The 24,282-nt window shown below is 39.9% G+C and overlaps 1 protein-coding gene across 3 annotated transcripts in view; it reads left to right on the top strand.

The window, feature by feature from the left end:
- Positions 1–24,282, top strand: part of SLC35F1 (solute carrier family 35 member F1) — a 400,531-nt gene that overhangs the window by 336,354 nt on the left and 39,895 nt on the right. For all 3 annotated transcript variants that reach the window (XM_050786549.1, XM_050786550.1, XM_050786551.1), the window contains one exon: positions 16,695–16,854. In XM_050786549.1, the coding sequence (XP_050642506.1) occupies positions 16,695–16,854 (160 nt within the window). The remainder of the gene's footprint in view (positions 1–16,694; positions 16,855–24,282) is intronic.

Genomic DNA, 24,282 nt, shown 5'->3' with positions numbered 1-24,282 from the left:
TGTAAATATGTTACTTTACATGGCAAAAAAGACTCTGTGGATGTTATTAAACTAATAATGTTGCTATGGTGAGATTATTCTGAATTATGTGGGTGACCTCAATGTAATCATAAAGGTTCTTTGAAGAGAAGTCCTTTGCAGGAGTCAGAGTGGAGGGAGATGTAACAATAGAAGTGGAGGTCAGACTCAGGGAGAGACTTGAAAACACCACATTGCTGGCTTTGAAGATGGAGAAAGGGGCTACAAGCCATGGAATGCAGGCAGCCCCTAGAAGCTGAAAAAGGCAGGGAAAGGGATTCTCTCCTAGAGCCTACAGAAGGAACACAACCCTGCCATCCCCTTGATTTAAGGACTTCTGACCTCCAGAACTGTAAGATAAATGTGTGCTGTTTTAAGCCATTAAGTTTGTGGCCATTTGTTGCAGCAGCAATGGAAAACTAACACAGTTGGAGGCAATATCTAAATCCTCCCCACCTGCTATAGATTGAGTGTTCGTGTCTTCCCGAAATTCATATATTGAAATCCTAACCCCCAATATAATGGTATTTGGAGGTGGAGCCTTTGGGAGTTGACTAGATCAGGAGGGTGGAGCCCTCCTGAATGGGATTAGTGCCCTTATAAAAGACACCCCATTGACCTCCCCTGCCCCTTACCATGCACGCGAGGACACAGAGAAATGACTGCTGTCTATGAACCGGGGAATGGGTCCCAACCAGACAGAATCTGCTGTCTAAGTCTTTGATCTTAGACACCAACATCCAGAACTGTGGGAAATAAATTTCCGTTGTTTATAAGCCACCCAGTCTATAGTATTTTTTTTTTACAGCAGCCCTAATGGACTGAGGCACCACCCTCCAGGTAGGTTCAAAGGCACTGATCTTCTGAGAGCCTTCTCCAAATAGAACCAGAAACATAAGTGTAAGAGCAGGTTCTCCTGCCCACCCATACTTGTGTTTCCCTTGGTTGAGAAAAGTATCCTGCCCAGGAGATGTTCCTTCTTTGTGGTTACTAAGGTGCCAATTCTCCCAGTACTGCCTAGATGGGCTCCTTGGAGAGCACCCTGGTGCTTTCTGCCTGAATAGATGCACATGAAAACACTTCTGTACCTTGACTGGTTCCATTGACAGCCATGCTCATTTTGAGTCTATCACTGTAAAAAATTCACCTGTAATAAATGGTTAAAGTGGGAAAGTATCCTTTCATGTAAAATAAGAAAAAGAAAAACTATGCAAAGCCTGCTTCCATTGGCAACCCTTTTGAGGAGATGGTTTTCTTCATAAATCAGTAAAAGCCTGCGAGCTGCTTTATGATGGAAGGTTACAGTCTTATGGCCATTGAAACTTTTTAAGACTCAGACAATGAGAATGCATAGAAACCCCAGCATCTGAGAAAATAGCAGGAGTTATTTTTGTCTCTCTCCTTCCTTTCTTCCCTCTTGTTTATATCTTCTGAGTTGGGGCCATTTCTAATTCAAGAGCCTCTGAACAGGAAGACAGACCGTGACTGGGCATTTCCTGAGGCCATTAAGTAGGGGGATCTGTGAGTAGTTTAGGAGCTGTGACACCATCTGGGCCAGAGAACAATGACAGGGAGTAGCAGCTGCCTAGGGCGCTCACCTTTGATTCCCCGTGCAGAAATCATCTCAATAAGTAGATTCATACAGTACAGCTAACTTAATGACAGTGGAGCTCCCCAAGTGGTTCAGAGTAATAGAAATTATTCATTGCTTCATTGGTTATTCATTCATTCAACATCTACTATCTGCCAGATGATGCAATGAGCATCTCAAGACTTTTCTCAACTGTCATCTTTTCAGTGAACTCTTCTCTAACCACCCTGTTTAAAATTGCAACCTCACACCTGCTCCTATGCTGCCTCCCCTCTCTCCTGTTTTATTTTCCTCCATAGTTCTTATCACCACTGACAAAACTAATTTTACTTAATTGGCTGTCTTTTCTTATAAACTCTGTAAGGGCAGGGAATTTTCTTATTACCTGGAATTTGTATTTCGTAGGATAGTGCCTACACACAGAAGGTGCTCCATCAATATTTTTGAATGAATTCATAAAATACTTACAGGATCACTACTGTGTGTCAAGCACCACCCTAGCTGCAGGAGATAAAACTGAGCAGAAAAGAGAAAAATTCCTGTCCTTAAGGAAAGGAATTACATTTTAGTGTAATCAATACAATTCAGTAATACAGAAATGTATGGGAGCCCCTCAGGGGGCACCTAATCTGGATTTAGGGAGCCAGAGCGGGCTTCCTGGAGGAAGCATTGGCTAAACTGAACTCTGGCAAGGGAAAAGGACATGAGAACTCCAAACGGGGAACAACATGTGCAAAGAAATGAGTCCTGGCGGCCAGGTGCAGTGGCTTACACCTGTAATCCCAGCACTTCGGGGGTCCAAGGCAGGTGAATCTCTTCAAGTCAGGAGTTTGAGAACAGCCTGGCCAACATGGCGAAACCTCATCTCTACTAAAAAATACAAAAAGCTGGATGTGGTGGTGCATGCCTGTAATCCAAGCTACTCAGAAGACTGAGGCAGGAGAATGGCTTGAACCCAGGAGGCAGAGGTTGCAGTAAGCCGAGATCATGCCACTACACTCCAGCATGGGTGACAGAGCCAGACTCCATCGAGAGAGAGAGAGAGAGAGAGAGAGAGAGAGAGAAGGAGAAGAAGAAGAAGGAGGAGGAGGAGGAGAAGGAGGAGGAGGAGGCGGAGGAGGAGGCGGAGGAGGAGGAGGAGGAGGAGGAGGAGGAGAAGGAAGGAAGGAAGGAAGGAAGGAAGGAAGGAAGGAAGGAAGGAAGGAAGGAAGGAAGGAAGGAAGGAAGGAAGGAAGGAAGGAAGGAAGGAAGGAAGAAAGAAAAGAAAGAGAAAGGAAGGAAGGAAGGAAGGAAGGAAGAAAGGAAGGAAGGAAGGAAGAAAGAAAAGAAAGAAAGAGAGAGAAAGAAAGAAAGAAAGAAAGAAAGAAAGAAAGAAAGAAAGAAAGAAAGAAAGAAAGAAAGAAAGAAAGAAAGAAAGAAAGAAAGAAAAGAAAGAAGAAATGAGTCATGGCCAGTAACAGTGGCTCACGCCTGTAATCCGAGCACTTTGGGAGGCCGAGGCGGGCAGGTCACTTGAGCTCAGGAGTTCAAGACAACTCTGGGCAACATGGTAAAATCTCATCTCTAAAAAAATACAAAAACTTAGCTGGACATGGTGGCATGTGCCTGTGGTCCCAGCTACTTGGAAGGCTGGGGTGGGAGAATCACTTGAGCCCAGGTGCACTTCAGCCTGGGTGACGGAGTGAATAAGAGTCAAGAAAGACCATGGTGTGTTAAGGAATGGCTTCAGCACTGAGTTTGTGGTTGTGTTTTGTGTGTTTTTTAAATTTAATTATTTTTATTACAGTAAGAACCCTTAACATGAGCTCTACCTTCATAAATCTCAAGTGCCCAATACAATACTATTAACTATAGGCAAATGTTGTACAACAGATCTCTAAAACTAACAACTCTTGTATAACTAACAGCATGGAGTTCGAAGGAGGAAATGAGCAAAAAAGAAGATGAAAAAGTACCCAATGTCACAAAGGGACTAACTTATAAGCCATATTCGTGAGTTTGGACTTAATTCTGAGCATTTCTACTGTAGAAATAGCATGATGATATTTGTAATTTAGAAAGATCCCTTGCATGATCTGATCTCTTTTCACATGAGATCAGACAGGCAGGACAAGTAAAGAGATTCTAAATAGTTTTAAGTGGCTAAAAAGAAAGGACTTGGTGACTTATTGGGTGTGTGAATGAAAAAGAAAGATCAATTCATGTTTATTTGTTCAGGGCTCAGCAAGTATTTTTTGAGCATATATTATGTACACTTTCCCATTGGCAACTAGACATATAGCATGAAGAAGATTGTTCTTACCCTCATGAAGCTTCCTTTCTAAGGCATACTTAGGTTTTATTTTCTGACCCTCCCATTAGAATGTGTGGGAGTAAAATATGCATAGATATGGGGAAGAGAGTTCCAAGCAAAGAGGACAGTATAAGGGTGAAGAACTTGAGCATGGCATGTTTAAGAAATAGAAAGAGTGAAAGAAGTTACTAGTAGTAAGAGACTAAATCTAAGACGAAGATGAGGCATATTATATAAGGCAAAGTCAAGGAAAGGAGTTTGGATTTGCTCTTAGAAAAATTATTAGACTGTGTTGGGCAGGGGACCGATGTGATCTAATTTGTATTTTTAGATTGTGATTGCTGTTGGTGGAGAACTGACCTTTAAGGAGTAGAAGTGGATGTGATTAGACAGTCAGGGGGCCACTAAGTGCATGATGATGACTTGAAGCCACTTGCTAGCTGTGGACGTGGATAGAGATGGTTTGATGCATTCAGTAGATAAAGCCAATAGGATTTTCTAGCATTCATAGAGTGGATAGGGGAAGTTGGAAAGAAAAAAAAAAGAGTCAAGAATGGTTCCTTAGTTATTGGCCTCAGTCACTGGGGGATGGTTGTGCCGTGTGGTAAAATGAAGAACACTGGGGAAGACAAGATGTGAAGCAGAAAATCAAAGCATTCTGCTTTGGTCATGTAGATTTGAGTTTCCTGTTAGACATCCAAGCAGAGCTTGGTATTGGTAGCTGAGTATATGTGTCTGGAGTTCAACAGAGAGGCTGAAACTGGAATTATGCATTTGGATGTCCTTCTCATATAGATGGTGCTAAAGGTCATTGTATGATTAGATCACAGTGGAATGGGTATAAATAGAAAAGAGAAGAAAATGAAACTGAGCCATGGACCACATTCAGAGACTAGGGGAAAGCAGGCTGAGGAGAGGCTAGTGTGGTAGAGGAGAACAAGGAGAATGTAGTATGTCCTGGAAGCCAAGTCAAGAAAGTGTTTCAAGGGGAGAAGTATGACCTCTGATTGTCAGACACTCAGGATTCAGACCTGAGCAACTAAGTTACTGCTGGTCCCATTCAGGGAAGGAAGAATCACAAGAGCAGGGATAATCTGGGAACAAAGATGAGTTAAGTTTGAGCCATGCTGAGCTGTGGGGATTTGAGGCACATTCACATTAGATAAGTAGGTGGTGATATGGCTGTGGAGTTCGGGAGATAGATCCAGATTTGTGAGGTACATTTGGAAGTACTCAACATAGGGATGATTTTTAAAGTCAGAATGGTAGATGAAATCATTCAGGGTAAATGTACAACAGTGAGATGAGACATTATGGCAAAATCCTGAGAACACAACATTTGAGAGATGAGAGTAGATGCAGGAGCCCATAAGCCAGGAACGCATAAAGGAGTCTGAAGAGGCCCGAGGGATGAAATCAAGGGCGGGGGTGGTTGAAAGCACCAAAAGAAGGAAGAAGTGTCAGATTCTTCACTTAGTGAGAAGAGGATTAAAATGTGTCTGCTGGGTTCAAAAACAGGGAATGTTTTTGATCCATTTTGATCATGTTTGGGGAACAGAAACCAGATTGCAGTGAATCGAGGTGTTGAATGGATGTTGATGAGATGGAGACAGTGGCTAAATGCAACTCTTTTCAAGAAGTTTGGCAGGAAAGGAAGTAAGAGGTGGGTGACAGCCAAAGAGTGGCACATGTAGAATGTGAAAATAAGACAGCCAAGGATTGATCCCTCAGAAACACCAACTTTGAGAGGGACCAAAAGAACAAGATGCATCCACAAAAAGACAGAACAAAGGGCCAAAGAGGTAGGAGGGAAAAAAGACAGATAAATCAGGAGAGGGAAAATTCAAGGGGACAGTAGTTAGCAATGCCAACTACTGCAGAGAGGTTTAGTAAGATAAGTCAGAAGCGGCCAGGCAATTTAGCCTTGGTGATCATAGTGAAAGGAGCTGTCAGTATTGCTGTAGCTTGAGGAATGAATGGGACCAAGATGCCAGAGGCAGTAAGTGTAGATTGATCTTCACAGGCTGGCTGTGAAGAGGAAAAGATAAATAGCCACAGAGCCAGTGGGCATCAAGAATAAGACCAGGACCTATATAGTGAAGGAATGCAGCAAGCAGAAAGGGATGAGGATCCAGGAGGGAAGTGGGGTAGCTGCTGGAGCAAGGCCTCAGAGACAGCAGAAGGGGAGAGGGGAGGGTTCCAAAGAACAGAGGGCAGAATCACCTTCCCCACCAGGCAAGTCCTTAGGGAAAGAAACTGAGTGTCAACTGGAGGAAAGAAATGCGTGTTCATTGGCACCTGTCCACCTGCACCTGGATGTAGAGTGTTTTGTTCATGCTGGTATCCTCCGCATCTATAGCAATCCTGGTCATTTAGTAAGCATTCAATAAATATCTTTTGGATGAGTAAATAAGTGGCTAGTATAAGGTAATAAAAATCTGATTTTTGCATTTTTCTTGCTCTGTCACATAGGCTGGAATGCAGTGGTATGATCCTAGCTCACTGCAACCTCAAACTTCTGGGCTCAAGTGATCCTCCCACCTCAGCCTCCCAAGTGGCTGGGACTATAGGTGTTCACCACCACGCCTAGCTTATTTTCATATTTTTTGTAAAGATAGGGTCTCACTTTGTTGCCCAGGCTGGTCTTGAACTCCTGGCTTCAAGTAATCCTCCCACCTCCATCTCCCAAAACGCTAGTATAGATGTAAGCCTCCACAGCTGGCAATTTTTGCTCTTTTCTAACAAAACCTGGAAATAAACCTAGAAATAAAACCCAAAAAGTACAAGATGTTTTCCTCTAGCTTTTGAAATTGTTTCCCCATACTATTGTAATGCAGTGAGGAATCAAAAGTAATGCAAAATTAATGTAGAATTAATATTTTATCAGAAAACTTTTATTTCCTTCAATATGCACTTTGAAATGTGTACTTGCTTTAATGTTACTGTTAATGTTCCTATGTTCATGAATTCTAAAAATTAGAAATACAAGTTAGAGTTTGGCTGACTTAAGACAACCACTTCTCCAAAAATACCCAAGATAGCCACACAGTGTCAGAAAAGGAATGGTTCTAATTCTCATGCACTTTGTCTTATAACCTATACTTTATTTAACACAAAAAATGCAGAGGAGCTCCCCCAACCAGTGACCATTTTTCAATAGTCTCAGAGTTTTCTCTGTCTCCCATGGTACTCTCAATGTAAGAGAGAGCTCACAGCTGCTAGATTGATTTGAGGCTAATCCAGTCTAGACAACTAGACGATATATAAATCCTATATAGTTTCTGCTCCACCTGGGCCTTGATTACTAAGTTTGTTTTATGTAAGGAGAATAGCAGACCTGTGATCACATCCTGGCTCTGACATTGCTAGGTGACTTCAAGAAAGTTACTATCTTTAGAATTCCATTTCCTCATCTGTAAAATGGGAAAAATAAGAACATGTATCAGGGAGCCTGGCATATAGTAGGCACTCGGTAAATGTTAATTCCTTGCTTTTTACTTGTAGAATCTGGTTCGCTGATGATCAGAACGTGTTTTTAAAGCTGATAAAGGCTTTGATGATACCCAATGATCCTCAACCAAAAGGATCTTGCCCCCTGGGACAGCTCTGCTCTCACCGAAGGCAGATTTCCCCGCAACTGAGCTAGAGAGCTTGTGTCTAATTATCTGTATCTTCCGGTCACCTAGATTTCTAGGTACTTGTCCCAGATTTTCAGTGCATAGCAGTGTCATTTTTTTCTTTCCTTCTTTTCTCCTTTGAGAGCTGAAGCCAAAAAAGTAAAGCGAATAAACTTGAGCAACTAGAAAGTTCGAATGACTGGCACAAGGGGACATATATAGTTTACACATTTAAATTCCTATTTGTAGGAAAAGAAAAGTAGTTTGGTAAAAATAATTTTCTAAATCCAAAAAAATAGGGTATTTCCTGGAAAAAGTCTGTTATATATAGTCAGCACAGTGACACATTTAATTAGCTTAGCTCTCTTGGACAATGTGATGGAAACATGGCTTTATCCAACATGAATATTTTAAGACAGTAAAACCTAAACAGTAAGTTCTAAGGTATAGGGTTTGGGAGGGGAGAGGGTTATGAATAACATAGCTCTGAGAAGGAAAAAAAAATCTCAGGGAGAGAGTGTAAGAGAGGCAGTGGCTGTCTACCAGAAAAGTTTGTTCCAGACGAAATATACGACTCCTTGGAATTACACTCCTGGTCAGATTTTCAAATGCCTCTGGGATGGTGACAAATCCAGGCCACAGAATTAAAATGGTTATTGATTGTATGTGAATGTATGTTGCACAAAATATTTTCTACTCTCTTCAGCTGGACTGTCAGCCTAAAGAAGACTTCTGGGGGGTGTGTGTGTGTGTGTGTGTGTGTGTGTTTTACTGAAGTTTGTCCTTTTGAAGATCCTTCCCTGTTAACACTTCAGTTTTACTCACTGGAGATGGATTTCTCTTTGTCACTGTTAGAAACATGGGAGAATTGCCAATTAGAAGCAGAGGAAGGGAGAGTGGGGAAATGTTCTCTTTCCTGGAATCACCTACCAGTGGCCGCAGGTTTAGCCTCTGACAGCTGGGCCACTTGAGGAGAGCTCTTGGCCTGTGATAGCCAGAGGGGAGCGTTAATGAGGATCTGAAGGCTGGCAGAGGAGTCTCTTTTGGGCACAGACCATTAGAAAGAGGGGTGAGGTCACCTCATTATGCTCTGTTGGAATGGGAGAAGTTTTTTAAAATAAACTTTTTAAAATAAACCATCAGCTTCCCTTGAAAACACTAACCTGACTCTTGTAGATTTTTACCCTCTCATACATAACATGTGTTGTTTTATATATTTTGAAAGAAGTACAGATGCTCCTGGACTTACGATGGTGTCACATCCCTATAAACCCATCATAAATTGAAAATACTGTAAGTCAAACCATCCTAAGTTAGGGACTGTCTGTATATGCTCCAGAGAGGAAATCTGGAAACCACAGAGAGTTTGGGCCATGGAGTTGTGAAGATTCAGTTATCCCATTCAAAGATAACTATTGTTAACATTTTATTCTTATAGATTCTGATTTTCTCCATCCAGAAATTTTTATGCCTAACACTATGATATGTAGATATGTAATCAAGAAACAAATTTTTACATGAACATGTATGTCATCTAAAGCAAGCATGGTATAGAGGGAATGTAGAAGGACTCCTGTCCTTCCCATGAGACCACCTAGATCAGGGAAGACTTGCATTTCCTTCGAAAAGCTGAGATGATGGGAGAAAACTCTCTCTCTCTCTCTCTCTCTATCTATCTATCTATCTATCTATCTATCTATCTTTCCATTCCTTTCTTGCTCCACCCCAAAGAGGAAATAGCTAAATTTAATATCCAGTTGTGGACTTTACCACTTAGGTGGAGATGTGATGCTTTAAAAGAAAACTGAAAGTTTTGAGGGAAAAAAATCTGCAGTGCTTCATTTCTGCCTGCTCTATGTCCCTTGCTGGAAAGACCCCTGAAATACAGAGTCTAAGACCTGAAGACCATTTCCCCTAGGATATCTGGCTAAGAAAGTTTAGGCTAAGTTAAATTGGAGTGGGAGACTGGAGGCAACACTGCCTTCTCCAATTTAAAATTAATACAGCTGGTTTAAAATTAATACAGCTGTTTGATCTCCATTTGGTTCTTGGGGTCTTTGAGGTGAACCATGTAGAATACAACCAATTTGACCTACAAATATAGCAGTTTCAAATGAATCAAGCTATTATTTTCTGCCAGTTAAATCCAAGAAGAGAGGAAAACTAAGTGATTGGAACCACAGCATCCAACATTAAAGAAAAAAACAGAACAGGTAGTATTTTAGACACAAAAGACAGTCTGTAAATAGACATTTTACTAGAATGGAAACATAATACCATACTCAGCTTTTCTGAAGGTAGTTAAAAGCCGTAAGTTGAAGATGAAGAACAAGCATTGCCAAGTTGTTAGGTTTGTAAGTAGAAAATGGGAATGCTATGGAGATTTCCTGAAATCACTGTTCTTAATTTGCAGAGCAGTTTTCCCATCTTAGTTACCTAGATTTCCTTGTCATTTTCATCCATGTTGCAGAGCATATAAGTCAGAAAACATAAAATACCGTAATGTACTAACTTTATTACACTCTGATTATTTTTTTCATGAGTTAAAGTAATTCTTTGAACAGGTAAAACTGAAGTTACAAATTTGATCTTTTAGAAGAAAGCACTTCCTGCTTTTATGGAAAGAAGTAACTTACTGGCTTTTTCCTGCACTTCTGGGCAAAGCTACTCATTCTTTTGAAAGTACAATGAATTTTGTTATTACTTTAGATTATTTGATGGAACTTTGCTTAATCAACTCAGAAAAGTTAACAGTAGGCTAAAGGATAACATTTAAGTGCTATATGACTATCTCATTTTTCTAACAAATTCCCTCTGTCTTTTTTATCTGACATCAATATCACTGTGCTCTTTTTGAAAAGGGTAATTCATACCCAACTGATATTATCCAGCAATAAACACAAATATCCAAATTCAAAATTTCATTTGAAACTCCGTAAGAGTTTGGAGAAAGATACAGATTTTCCCCCAAAGCCTTCATTTAACATTTGACAATGACATAATGGATGTAAAAGCTCTTTGCAATCCCTGGGGATTTTTTAAGAGGGGGAGGGATGTTGAAGACTAAAAACTATGGCAGTAAATTTCATCTGGAAAGAAAAACAGATGAGAATAGCTAAGATACTTTTTTGAATAATGAGTAATGAAAACCAATTTGCCTTAGAAGACATTAAAAATGCATTTGTAAAGCTACAGCAATTAAAGCAACATGATACTGTTGGTAGTATGGTATATAACATGGCCCGAAAATGGATTTTAATATATATAAAATATACTATAGAGAAAATATTGCAGAGCAACAAGAAAGGGACTAATTATTCAACAAATGTAGTGAGAAAGTGGACTGTAATAAGAAACTGAATTAGCTATTAATTTAATTTCATGCAACAAAATATTCCAGATGAATTACAATTTTAAATGTTAAAAAAGGAATAAGTAACTAAAAGAACACATAGATCACTTACCATAGATGACTACTTCGCTGATTTGGGGAGAGAGAAGACGTTTTTTTAAAAATGAGCTTATAAATAAATATTTAAACCCATAATTTTTTAAAGCTATAAAAATATTTTCAGCAAATATGATAAAGGTCTAATAGTCTTAATACTATATAAAGATATTTTATATATCAGTAATAATACTAATAATTCAATAGAAAGAAAGTTTTGCTTCATCAGTAATCACATGACAAATTTAAAACAATTATAAAAGTTTATATTTGATATAAATTGGCAATAAAAAAGATAATGTACAAATTGATAGGAATGCACACAGGGGCTAGGGGCTTTGGGCTTTGGTAAATGCTCAATAAATGTCAGCTGAATGAAGAATAAACTTTTTCTGGCTTTATCTTTCCTTTAATTCTTCAACTCTCATGACTTCCAAGGGGGCGTTGCAGGAAAGAGCCAGGGAAACAGAGAAGAGGGTGAGGTTCCCTTGGATGTTGAAGGGAGGATGGCTGTAGCAGCTGACCGCCCACTTGGCAGGGGTGAGGCAGAAGCACTGATGACCCAGAGGACTTCCTCGCTCTGCTTTTCCTAGCTCCCTCTATCCCACGCCTCTGGGGCTGGGGTGTGCCAGTGGTTGCCCAAAACCACTGGCAGTGTTGTTAAAGGGAGACAGCCCCCCAATCCCCATCCCATATCTCCACAGCCTGTGCCTCTTCCTGCATCCCAGACATAGAATTGTGAACTCTTGTGGACCAAAGACTTGTAAAATATTCTGTAAAACCGGGATACAACTGGGGAGACCCACCAGCTGTAAAGAGGGTTTGCAGCCTGAAGGCAGATCTCACAGACACTCAGAAAATGTTCCATCTTCATGAGACTGTCCACTACTGGGGCAGCTTCATGACCATGTTTGGGGGAGCTGTGTGCATCGTGATGAGCACACTTTCAGAAGCGTGAGTGTCTAAAGCCAGGTTAAGGGGTCTGCGGAGTGCTGGCAAAGGGAGGGAGCATCCATAGAAGTCCAGAGAGAAGCTCGAGTTGATTTTGGCAGGAAGGGAGGGATGGGATGCGTGTGTGCAGGAGAGGGCATAACCAAATGTGATTAAAGGCTGCAGAGAAAGGTGCAGTGATAAGATGGTCAGATCAGCTGGGGAGGAAAAGAAAAGGAGGTAGGGAGAGAGAGGGGAAATTAAATGATGCTTCAATCTTCCTGTACATATACGTATTGTTAAAATTTTAATGCTACTTAATGTTGACTTTCTTCTGTTGTCTTAAAAGTAATGTCAACATGAACCTTTTTTATTTAAATAACTTCTGGAAGCTGCACTTGAACTCTAGGAGTCCAGATGCTAGTGTGTTAGCCCCAATTCTAATACTAATTTGCTTTTCTCTTAGACTGTCAGTTCCCTTATTTATAAAGTAGATGCAGTCATAACTCCCTTAAAGGGCTGTTGTGAAGATTCACTTTGTCTACCATAAAAATAACATAATCGTTTTTACAAACTCTAAGTGTAAACTTAATGCAACCAACTGTAAATGTTATTTAAAATGACAAGGTTCAAGCTGGCCGCAGTGGCTCACGCCTGTAATCCCAGCACTTGGGAGACTGAGGCAGGAGGATTGCTTGAGCCCAGGAGATTGGGATGAGCCTGGGCAATTTAATGAGACCCCGTCTAATAAAGTTTAAAAACACCTACAAGGTTCAAATAATAATCCTGCTATCACCATGACTTCAGAGACTTTGCCCCAAGCCGTTGTGTACTGTGTGCCTCCGTGTCTCTATCTTTTTGTTTGTTTTGTTTGGTTTGGTTTGGTTTGAAAACAGAATCGCACTCTGTTGCCCAGGATGGAGTTCAGTGGCACAATCTCAGCTTATTGCAACCTCTGCCTCTCAGGTTCAAGGAATTCTCCTGCCTCAGCCTCCCAAGTAGCTTGAATTATAGGCACGCACCATCATGCCTGGCTAATTTTTGTATTTTTAGTAGACACAGGGTTTCTCCATATTGGCCAGGCTGGTCTCGAACTCCTGACCTCAAGTGATCCTCCCGCCTTGGCCTCCCAAAGTGCTGGGATTACAGGTGTGAGCCACTGTGCTCAACCATCTCTATAAAATTAGAAAACAGAATCGTAGACACCTCTGGCATACGTTGCCTGAGGATTCAAGGCATAAGGAGAATGAAATTCATTTAAATTCTTAGGGGGGAAAAAAGGATGCTATGTAAATCTAAGAGTAATAAACACTTCACTTTTCCATTAAAGTATTTTTAATGTCCTTGGAGAGTTTTCAGAGCATAAGATGGTTATAAAATAATATTTGTTTATTTTTTTGTATGGATATTTTATAATTTCTTTTTAGATTCAGAGATGTATGCAAAGAAAGTTAAATCTACTGAAAAGATTAATGGCAATCAGAAGAGGAGTTTTTGTTTGTTTGTTTGTTTTCTTTTTTAACAGTTTCAGTTATAATGCTTCTCTTTTCTACCACTCTAACAACCACTTAGCCAAGGAATTAAGCTAGGAGAAAACTATTGGAAAATTATTTTGTCAGTATGTTTTATGTTATATGACCACGAGGGGAAAGCTGAAGGCAAAAATCACTAAAAAAGAATAGCCTGTTTAGTAAGAGCAGCTGCCAAACAGTTTCTCTCAATAGTTACAGATGCCATGGTGAGACCTTCAGCTGTAGCAATTAAATATTCCTGTCATTGACCTTCACTAAAACATTGTTCAAAAAATTATTATGACACAATTTCTGCTGATTCTAACAATTTGTGTGACCTTGAGCACATCATTTCACCTCTCGGGACGTAGGAATCCTCAACTGTTAAATAAAGGGGTCTTGGTGATTCTAAACTGGGGAGAGACTGCCCTCCAGGGGCCTTTGCAAATGTGTAGAATGTTTAATGGTCAAGGCCCAGCAATGCTAACTGCCCTGCAGAGAACATGAGACAATCTTGCAAAATGAATTGTCCCACCCTAAATGCCAGTAGCAACCTTGATTATCTCTAATGTCCCTTCTGACGGTCAGTGATACCACATGTCTGACCATTCATTGATTTATTCAGCCACCAATTACTGAGGCCCCACTGTATCATAAGCACCAAGCTTCTCTCCTCAGATACCCCAGAAACCCTGGCTTTATTGTATCCTTCTTTAAGAAAAATTATGATTATATTCTTCTTTCCCTTCTCTTCTTTCTAAAAGTTTGCACTTACCCACAGAACCACCTGACACTTACAAATAAGGATTTTCCAACTCAAACCATTAGGGGAATAGATCTCAGGACTCATCAAGTTCTTTGGGTTTTCTAATGACACTGAGAACTTAAAAGCTCACTTCAGCCCTCCTCAAAGATTGGATGATGGCCTAGCTTGCCCTCAATAATTCAGGAATAGAGGCTTTCAGCTCCACTGACCAAGGGCTTCCAGCCGGATAATGAAACCCTAATTCTGTAGTGTGCAGCTAAATATTTCAACTTGACTCAATCATTTTTAATTTTTAACACAAAACACCAACTGTTTTATGCCCAGTGAACAGTTTTCAATGGCAAACTGAAATTTCCTAATATACTTAAATAGCATCTGAGGCTAGCTGCGAAACCTACCTTAGAGCATATTACCACATCATTAACTTACATTGCTAATTAACTGCAGTGAGCAACTGTGTGCTGTAGTAAAATCCTGCCTGCCACCACCTCCTTCCTATAGCCCCTCCAAGAGTGCTGTGACCTTTGGGCTCAGCCCCCAGCCATCACAGTGCTACTTAGCATTCACATGGTCCTTCCTCACCTTATCATCTCAGCAACCCTGGGGATAGCTTACTATTCTGAGTGCTTGTTTCATTTTGCAGAGGAGAAGACCAGTGCACAGAGAAACACGAGCATCTGTCCAGGTCACAAAAAGCTTTGAGGATAGAGGGGATTCAGCATGCTATTTGCAGTGCCAAGAAGCCACTCTGATGTTCAGGGATGTTTTGCAAATACACAAACCTTTTCCAGCCTTCAGTGAATCTTGGAGACTCTATTCTGATGTTTCTGATCATTAAAAATATTTGCATATGTTTGCTCAATATCTCTTATTGAATACTCCTCCTAATCCCAGCAGTGTTCTGATGCCAATAATCCTGTACTAATTAAGTACTATTACAACTGGAACTACAGAGGAGAAGTACAGGGTTCAACAAAAGCATCAAACAGGACTTGACCTAGCTTGGGGATCTAAGAGGCTTTCCTGAGGAGGCAACTTAACAAGTGCAGGCCTGAGGAGGAAGTTCAAGCAGTGGAGCACTCCAGAAGGAGGGGTGTACGTAAGTGAAGGCCCTGGGGCAGGAAGGAGAGGCTTGTTCCATGTAGCAGAGGATGTTAGCTCAGTCTAGGTGGCAGAAGTGGGAGAGGGTGGCATGAGTAGATTTGAGAGATGTTGGGAAGATTAAATTGGCAGAATTTGGTAATCAATAGGATATAGGCAATGAAAGTGAAGGAGTATTGAGGATCACTGCCCTGTACTGGCAGCTGGGTGGTAGGGGCCACTTGTTTAGAATTCCAGCAAGGAGATATACTGGGCAGTTGGACAAATCACAAGTTCCTCATGTGGTACAAGGAACTTACACTTCTGTGTGACATCACTTTGTCTAAGAGAGACCCTGTCTTGGATAGTGTATCCAGAGGTCTTACCACGGTGTGGTAGAGTCTGAATTAATTCCATGGAGCCCAAAGCATGTGTTTGAAAGCAGGGTTATAGACCAGCAATGAGGGCCTCGTGATTTAAGAATTACTTTCATGTGTAGTATCTTTGAGGTTCATACTGATCTTTGGGGAAAGTTGTTATCTTCATTTTACTAACAGAAATTTGAAGCTCCTGAGCTTGTGATTTGCCCAAGATCACACAGCTGTAAATGAGGATTTGTACTCAAATTCAGGTCTTCTGACTCCTAGGACAGGGGTCTTCTCATTTCACCACATTATCTCTCTACATAATTGGGGCAAATTCTCTATCAACTCCTCGGACTTACGTGTCAGATGGAATCTCACTATTTGTACAAAATATATAAAAAAATGAAATCAAATTTTTTTGCTATACTCTATTCAACTTTCTTTAAAAAAATTTTTTCTAATAGTTCTTTTAAGTATTTCTACTTTTGAGGCTCATAAATTTGCATTTATATTTAGAGCACTTTTTTATTTTAAGAATGAAATGACAAGAACAGATCAATTTTTACTGGTAGCAGGAAGACAGCTGTCCAGGAGAAGTTAAATTCAACTTTTGTCTAATTTCTAATAATTTATAAAACATTATAAGACCTCTGCACCCTTACCTCCTATTCCCAGATGTTCTCGTAAAATAGGGGGACAGTGTAAAAAGGCCGGGTATACTCTCCCCAAACTAAAGGTGTTCCCGTGGAGCATGGTCTGGCTCTGAAGAAGACAGGAGGCAGAGCTGCCCCAGCACCTGGAGGCAGGAGACTCTTCACCACCAGCCTGTCTTATCAGTTTGCCTTCTCCCCTTTCCCTTAAAGTTTGGGGGATGTTTACAATTAAGTAAATAAATAAAGCTAATTTCCATTTATTTCAGATTCTGTTTTAACTACATCAAGTCTGGGTCTACACAAAATCTCAGGTTCAGGGGAAAGACAGAACCTTTTCTGCAGAACTAAATTACTTTTCCCTTTTACATGGAAAGCTTCCTCCTGAACTTCCCGTTGTTGTTTACCTTCATCCCTCCCAATAGCTCCTGGACTGTTTTGTGATCCCAGTCGTGATTTTGCTCTCCTGGTTCTTCCTGCTGATCCGGTACAAGGCTGTGCATTTCATCGGCATCGTCGTCTGCATCCTGGGAATGGGCTGCATGGTGGGAGCAGATGTGCTTGTGGGAAGACATCAGGGAGCAGGTGAGTCTTCGGATGTTCACCAGGTTCCTTACCTCTGCGGGTGAGGTGAAGACAAGAAATGGAATGTTCATAGTTGGGTGAAAACAAGGACCTTAGGAACCTGGATTTCCCACTCTTTGTGTCCTGTTCGTGTTTGTTCGCCACACCTGAAACGGGGCACATAGGAGGTGCTTAATGCATGTTTCTTGAGTGAATGAGGATGCAAAATACAGCTTTCATGCCCTTTCTGCATCCATTCAGAAACATGCAGACAGTGTTTAAAACTGAGAGTCATGACCCTCCAAGAAGATGTTTTGGAGGTCAATTCATTCCTGAACCAGCTACCTGGCCCAAGCCCTGGTCCTTTGTAGAGTTGGTGGTAATGAGTTAATTCACTCCTGAATCACAGGGCCTTCCACACATTTCCCCAACCCCAAACCTTTCTCTGTCAAGCCAGAGAAAGACTGAGCTTTCAAACTACCGGGTGAAGGTTGGTTTATAGGCCCACAAGTAAATAAAGTTTGAGGACTAGTTAGGAGTGCTCCATAATTTTAGTGGGGAGAGTTAAGTTCTGTCTCCTCACACACGGTTTTTAATTAGTTTTACAAGAAGGGATTATTGGTATCAATTAGAGTTTATAAACCCACAAGGTAAAGCTGCATGATTCACTCATCAAATTGCTGTGAATCTGCTGGGGGAGCCCTGAGCCAGGGTGGTTTCCAGAAGACCCTTTTTAAAGCATTGGAGTTCTTTAAAATGTACCAAAATTTTTGCTACAGAAGGGTTTTTGGAACAGAAAAAAAAATGATCTTCTTTGTTAACATTAGAAATGGGATAGAAAGTATCCACTTTTCTATAGGTCTTGGAATTGCCCTTTCTTCTAGGAAATTAGATGATAAAGAGTCAAAAGTGGACCATTTCTTTTTATGAGACAAGGTCACATGAAGTCTCTGAAATGATGTGATGTGTGTTGCACCATAGAACTTTATAACTGAAAAGGACCTTGTTCAGCTCCTTTATGATTGACATATGTGAACACCAAGATGCATCCAAACCAAGTGAGTTGCCCAAAGTCACAGAGCTGACAAAGCAGACACTGGAACACAAGGCCCCTGGCCTCCAGGGCAGGCCTCCTTCTCTGTCCCATGTTGCTGGGAGCTGAAGATACAACATAGAACAAAAGAGAGACAACCTCAGCCTCACACATCCATACCACCTACACAATACCATCGGTCCCCACTTCAATAGAAATCTGAAAACCTCAGTGTTTCCCAGATTCTCTTCTCTGAAACACTGGTTCCATAACAGATCAATAGATGTCATATGAAAGGGCCAATATTATGCTATATGCATGTAGTAATGTTGATATCAATAATCTTTTCAGACCAGATAATATTTTTGTCTTATACAATGTGGCCAGTTGTTCTAAAGTCATATATGTATATATAATTACATATATATACATATATACATATATATGCATGCATATATATATATATATATATATATTTTTTTTTTTTTTTTGAGACAGAGTCCTGCTCTGTCGCCCAGACTGGAATGCAGTGGCATAATTTCAGCTCACTGCAACCTCCACCTCCCAGGTTCAAGTGATTCCCCTGCCTCAGCCTCCCAAGTAGCTGGGATTACAGGCACCTGCCACCACGCCCAGCTAATTTTTGTATTTTTAGTAGAGACGGGGTTTCGCCACATTGGCCAGGCTGGTCTTGAACTCTTGACCTCAAGTGCTCCACCGGCCTCGGCCTCCCAAAGTGCCAAGGTTACAGGCATAAGCCACCACAGCCAGCCTAAAGTCATAATGTAATTACACTTTCTCAGCTTTCCACAGACTGTGTAAACACAGGCTAAGCAGAAACAAGTACCCTTAGTTATAAAAACTCTACCTTCATGAACCCCAGCCATTCATCTTGGCCATCATCTTGCATTCGATAGTCAACTATAAAGATGAACATTTAAGCCTAGAATGTTAAGCTAATTTGAATTGATTTCACTAGATTGTATTCATTAATCCTGTAAAAAATGTTGTTTTGATTTTAAATGAAGTGCTAGAAAAGAAGCAAAACTACTTAAGAAAAAGAAAGTAAGTCCGTTTGAGAGTCTTTCCAAAGTGTCATTTTTAAAAAACAATGTAGATGTGGCTAAAACATACTGGAGTGGAATTTGGTTTCTGCATGTGAATCTGTTTAAGGCCCACAGCATCATTGCTTTTGTGATATACAAAGCATCAGTGTTAACAGAATTAATCTTTATCAGTGTGGAGCACTTTCCGTGGCATTGAAATGGTGCCCAAGTACATAGAGTGATGTTTTAAGACCAGCCCAGATATAGGATCCAAGGACTCATTTTATAAAATTATGATTGGACATGCTCTGCCTCTATAAAAATATTAAAGTAGGCAGCAATTTAAGCTATCACAGAGAACATATTTTTTTAAAGAAAAAAAAACCCACTGGTTTTGAAGTCAGTAGAATCCTAAAATTGTTATCTATCATTATCAAAAATATTCCTTTTTTTCACCTCTATGGCAGAGTTGGTTCAATTGCATTAATCAGCCAGGATCACAAAACTTTTCTAAAATACTGCAGGTAATCACCAGAACATAAGTCAGGCATCCAACTCCATATAAAATGTCATCACCAGGCCAAGCACATTCAGAAATCCTAGCGACTCAAGAGGCCAAGGCAGGAGGGTCACTTGAGGCCAGGAGTTCGAGATCAGCCTGAGCAACATAGTGAGACCTCATCTCTACAGAAAAAATTAGCCGGCATGGTGGTGTGCACCTATAGTCCTGCCACTTGGGAGGCTGAGGCGGGAGGATCGCTTGAGCCCAGGAGTTTAAGGTTATAGTGGGCTATGATTGCACCACTGCATTCTAGCCTGGGCAACAGACCAAGACTCTATCTCAAAAAAAATCAGCATAATAATAATAAAATTATCATCACTGTATCAACAGTTTTGCACAGGAAAAAAGACTGTCTAACTTCATCCTTTTTATAATGCTTAATCTATGTTTCATCTTCATTGGAATTTTGACAATTCTGTCTCCAAGCACGTTGATGTTGGCCTTTCAAAGTTTCTTTGACTTCCTTATAATTAAAGCAATTGCTTTAATTCTACTTTGTCAGCATGTTTCTTCATTAGCTATCCAGGAATTACTTGTTTTGATTTAAGTCTGGCTGAAGGAAACTTCTTAGATGGCATTAAGTACTTCATGTACAACATGTTTCGGGGCACAGAATGATGTGCCAGGAATAGGGCTTTTGTTGAAACTTGACCAGCAAGTTTTCCCACTCTAGACAGAGGTGGAAAGAAAGCACCCTAGTCCCCAGCCCGGAAGACTCTGCCTTAGAGACTATAGAGCGGTGTATGTGGTGGGAAGGATGCAAACAGCACTTATGTTCTCATTCTATGTGTGTCACGTGTACAACTGATCACCCACTATAGGACGCCCTTTGAGCTCACCTGAAGGAAATGTCTTTTCCAAGCTTACTGGTAAAAAATCAGTGGTCTTAATACGTGTATTCTCTTTGTCACCTTGGCTCCATGTCAGCAGTATAGGCCTCCTCTGAAAGATCATCTCTGCATTTACTGATGTGTGGGGCAATTAACAGGCATGGAAGTGGCTTCTGAGAATATTATAAATATTATAGATGTGTTGGAGTGTGTAAAAATGACTTAGTAAAGTTGAAAAGATTCAGCACCAGGAGTTCTCTACTTGCTTGGGAAAACTTAATGGATATAAAAGGCAAGGTTAGAAGGTAATAAGATTAAGATAAAACCTAATCAAAATAACTCCTTGTTATGAAATATCCTTCTTGCCCTTCAAAATATCCTTTTTCTAACACAATACATTTATTGCATCTTTTAGTTCATTTATCAAAGATATTAGATGCCAACAATAATTTTTTATTACACTTAACTTTATATTTATTTCAAGGAAAAGAAAATATTTTCAAGGAGCCAGGTAATCAAACAAAATCAAGTAAAAATGACATTTTTTATTGAGTGCCCACAGGTACCAGGTACTTTAATACAGATTATTTCATTTAATCCTCCTAACTATGCAAATAATTTTTATTGTCATTCTTGCAGCTGAAGAAATCAAGCCTCAGAGAAGATAAGCAATATGTTTAAGGACACACCATCTTCAAATTACGTGGCCCAGATGTGAAATTTAGCCATTATTCTTTCTGCTATAACACTTAGTCCTTCTTTTTCCATAATTGTGACTTCTATAACAAATGTAAAGACGTTTTATCATAGTAAATTAATGTAAGTGACTGCCCTAGATTGCCCAGAATGGAGAAGTTCCCCAGATGTGGAACTTTTAGTGCTAAAACCAACAGAGTCCCAGGAAAACGAGATAGTTGGTTCTCCCTATTTGAGAGGCAGATGTATTCAATGGGATGGATACATTTTCCGGAACTGCACTAACAGTCTTTCAACATTCTAGAATAGTATAACTCACCATTTATTTCTTGTCCTAGTGGTAAGTCATGATTTCAAATAGCCTTCCTTTTTCCTCCCACCACCACGCATACACAAACATGTCTCCAAACATGATGTTTCTAGTACTTAAACAAAAATCTAATAAGGAAAGCCAGTTTTTGCAAAACAATTATAACTAGGTTGATTAGAATCAAGGAGCAATCCAAAATGAGAAATGCCCAACCCAAAGAGACAGGTGGTTCAGGAAATAATGTATTCACTTTTTTAAACTACCATTTAGTGAACATTTACTAAGTGTCAGATACAATGCTAAGCATTTTACATGTCATATTTTATTTTATTCTCACAGTAACCTAATTTTAAAATAAGGAAATTGAAGTTCAGAAAGACTCTGTAGTTTGCCCAGTATTACACAGCTAGTAAGTGATAGAGATGTGATCAGACTCAACTCTACCAATAAATTGAAAACTGTTCTCACTGAAAGCATTTATCATAGGATGTATTAAGACATGTTCAGTCAACTCAATTCATTTAGCTTTTTATTGAGCATGTATAATGCTCCAGGGTCCATGCTAGAGACCACACAGAATATACAGCTGAGTGAGCCATAGTCCCTGCCCTTCAACCATGATTTGTAAGAGAACAGTTGGCTGCGGGAAGATGAGATACACAAGTTAACAAGTAACAGACAAGGAGTGGAATATGGTGGGTGCCATAGACAGATACCATTGCTGTGAAATTTAGAGGAGGGAGAGAACTATCGGTTTGGGCAGACATTTCATAATTTTAAATGTGTCCATTTACCCAAAATTTATAAATCATTATCACCTATTGTGGTTTTATACACACATAAATGACAGATGTTCTAGCATAACTTTGCCCATGAACATTGTGCAAAAATTGCTATCACCATGTCAGGTATCTACTGCATTAACATTACATAAACTATATTAATATTTTATATATTATTAATGTAATATGTTATAATTTCCAGTTAACTAGATACAAATTTTAGACACAAAATATTAGTCTTAGTACCTATACTTTTTATTATATCAAACACTTCATTATATAATTGGATAAAATTATGTTAATTATGTTTAAATTTTAATGTATGTTATATGTATATGTACTACTTTCAAATGACTTAAAAACTGACAAATATAATTATCAGCAAATTATAATAAATAATATTTAATCTTTTTGTTAGTGATAACATAGAAAATACTTGTGAACTTGTGGTTACACAAAATTGTGTTGTGATGATCAATAATTATTACTGAATTGGTGAAAACTCAAAATACCGATGAGTATATTTCTTACAGTCAAAGGCTAGTTAACAGAAGAGGCCATAACCGTGTGGCGTTTGAAAAATATTGGTGAGACTATTCACTGAAATAGTGTGTCCTCTTTTTAGGACTTTTAAAAGGTAGATTGATGCTTCCCTAATTTCTATTAAAATATGTCATTATGATTTAGCTTTCTTCAATTCATTCTATAAAATTAATTTTATTAACCAAGAATTATATTATGCAGCACTTCCACACTTCACTAGTACAACAGTAATTGATATTCATAATAATGACCCCATGTCATCACAAGGCTCTAAAATGTCTTCTGAGTGAAAAGAGACTGGATCATGTTCATTATAACTTTACAATTTTAGTTATAGATACGTTCTATTTTATGGGTCATTCTTCAGATGAACTACTTAAAATTAAAAGTTTGTCATTATTTTATAGTTGACACATAAAAAAGATTAATCAGGTTGCCAAAGATTTTACATTCTGTCACAGCAACCTTAATTTTCCTAAAAGATCTGCCCAGGGACCTCTCACCAAGTCTGGTTTCTCATTAGAGCCTCCTCAAGTTCTCAGCTCATCTCCTGGGCAGTGATGCCTAACTCCCCATGAACCCAAAGAGAACTTCCAGCTCTCACAAAATCCCATTCTCAGCTCCATTCCCATGAGGATGACTCCAGCACAATGCTACCTTCGGAGTCTTTTCCCTTGTCTCTCCAATCCTTGACAGGAAAAGGAAGTTCCCTTAGAAAACGTGGCACCATTTAGAGATAGAATCTTCCAAGGCGACCACGTGCCAAAGTCTTTCCGCAAGCCCTGCCCAGATTTTCTGATGTGAAGCCACTACCTAAAGAACACTCAGTGCTCCCCACTGAACAGTGAGAACCCAGGCTCATCAGGAAATCCAGGGCTAAGCTATCGTGAGTCCTTTCCTTAGAATCACGCTGGAGTAAGCACCCTTTCCAACCTCAGCTTCCACTGCCCCAGAGCTGCAGGTAAGCTGAGCTCCTGCACTGCTGACTTATGCAGGACAGAGCCAGAGACCACTTGGGTACAGAGCCCACCAGTGAGGTCATTCTAGCTGCTTATTTCTACTCTCCTCCTTCCCTGGCTCCATACTTCCTAGAGTGGGAAGTTTGCCCAACTCTAGGAAATACCTGGGTAAAGCATTGATTTTGTTTTAAATCAACCAAAATTGAGTTTATTTTTATTTATTTATTTCTTTGAGACAGAATTTCACTCTTTCCCCCAGGCTGGAGTGAAGTGGCACAATCTTGGCTCACTGCAACCTCCACCTCCCTTGTTCTAAGGGATTCTTCTGCCTCAGCCTCCCAAGTAGCTGGGATTACAGGCACCCACCACCACATCTGGCTATTTTTTGTAGTTTTAGTAGAGACAAGGTTTTGCCATGTTGGCCAGGCTGGTCTCAAACTCCTGACCTCCGGTGATCCACCTGCCTCGGCCTCCCAAAATGCTAGGATTACAGGCGTGTGCCACCACGCCCAGCCCAAAATTGAGTTTAACACAAAAAGAATTTTTAATGAAAAAATGTTAATGTGATAGTGAATTTCATATATTTACACTCTTATGTTACTTACCTCAGGGGAGTTGAAAATTTCAACCCATAAATCCTTTCACTCTCATTTTCTAACAGTTACACATTTTGCCCATGGTCAAAATG

Source organism: Macaca thibetana, chromosome 4 (assembly GCF_024542745.1).
Source record: "Macaca thibetana thibetana isolate TM-01 chromosome 4, ASM2454274v1, whole genome shotgun sequence".
Taxonomy (NCBI): Eukaryota; Metazoa; Chordata; class Mammalia; order Primates; family Cercopithecidae; genus Macaca; species Macaca thibetana.
This window is presented reverse-complemented; position numbering and strand designations above follow the sequence as displayed.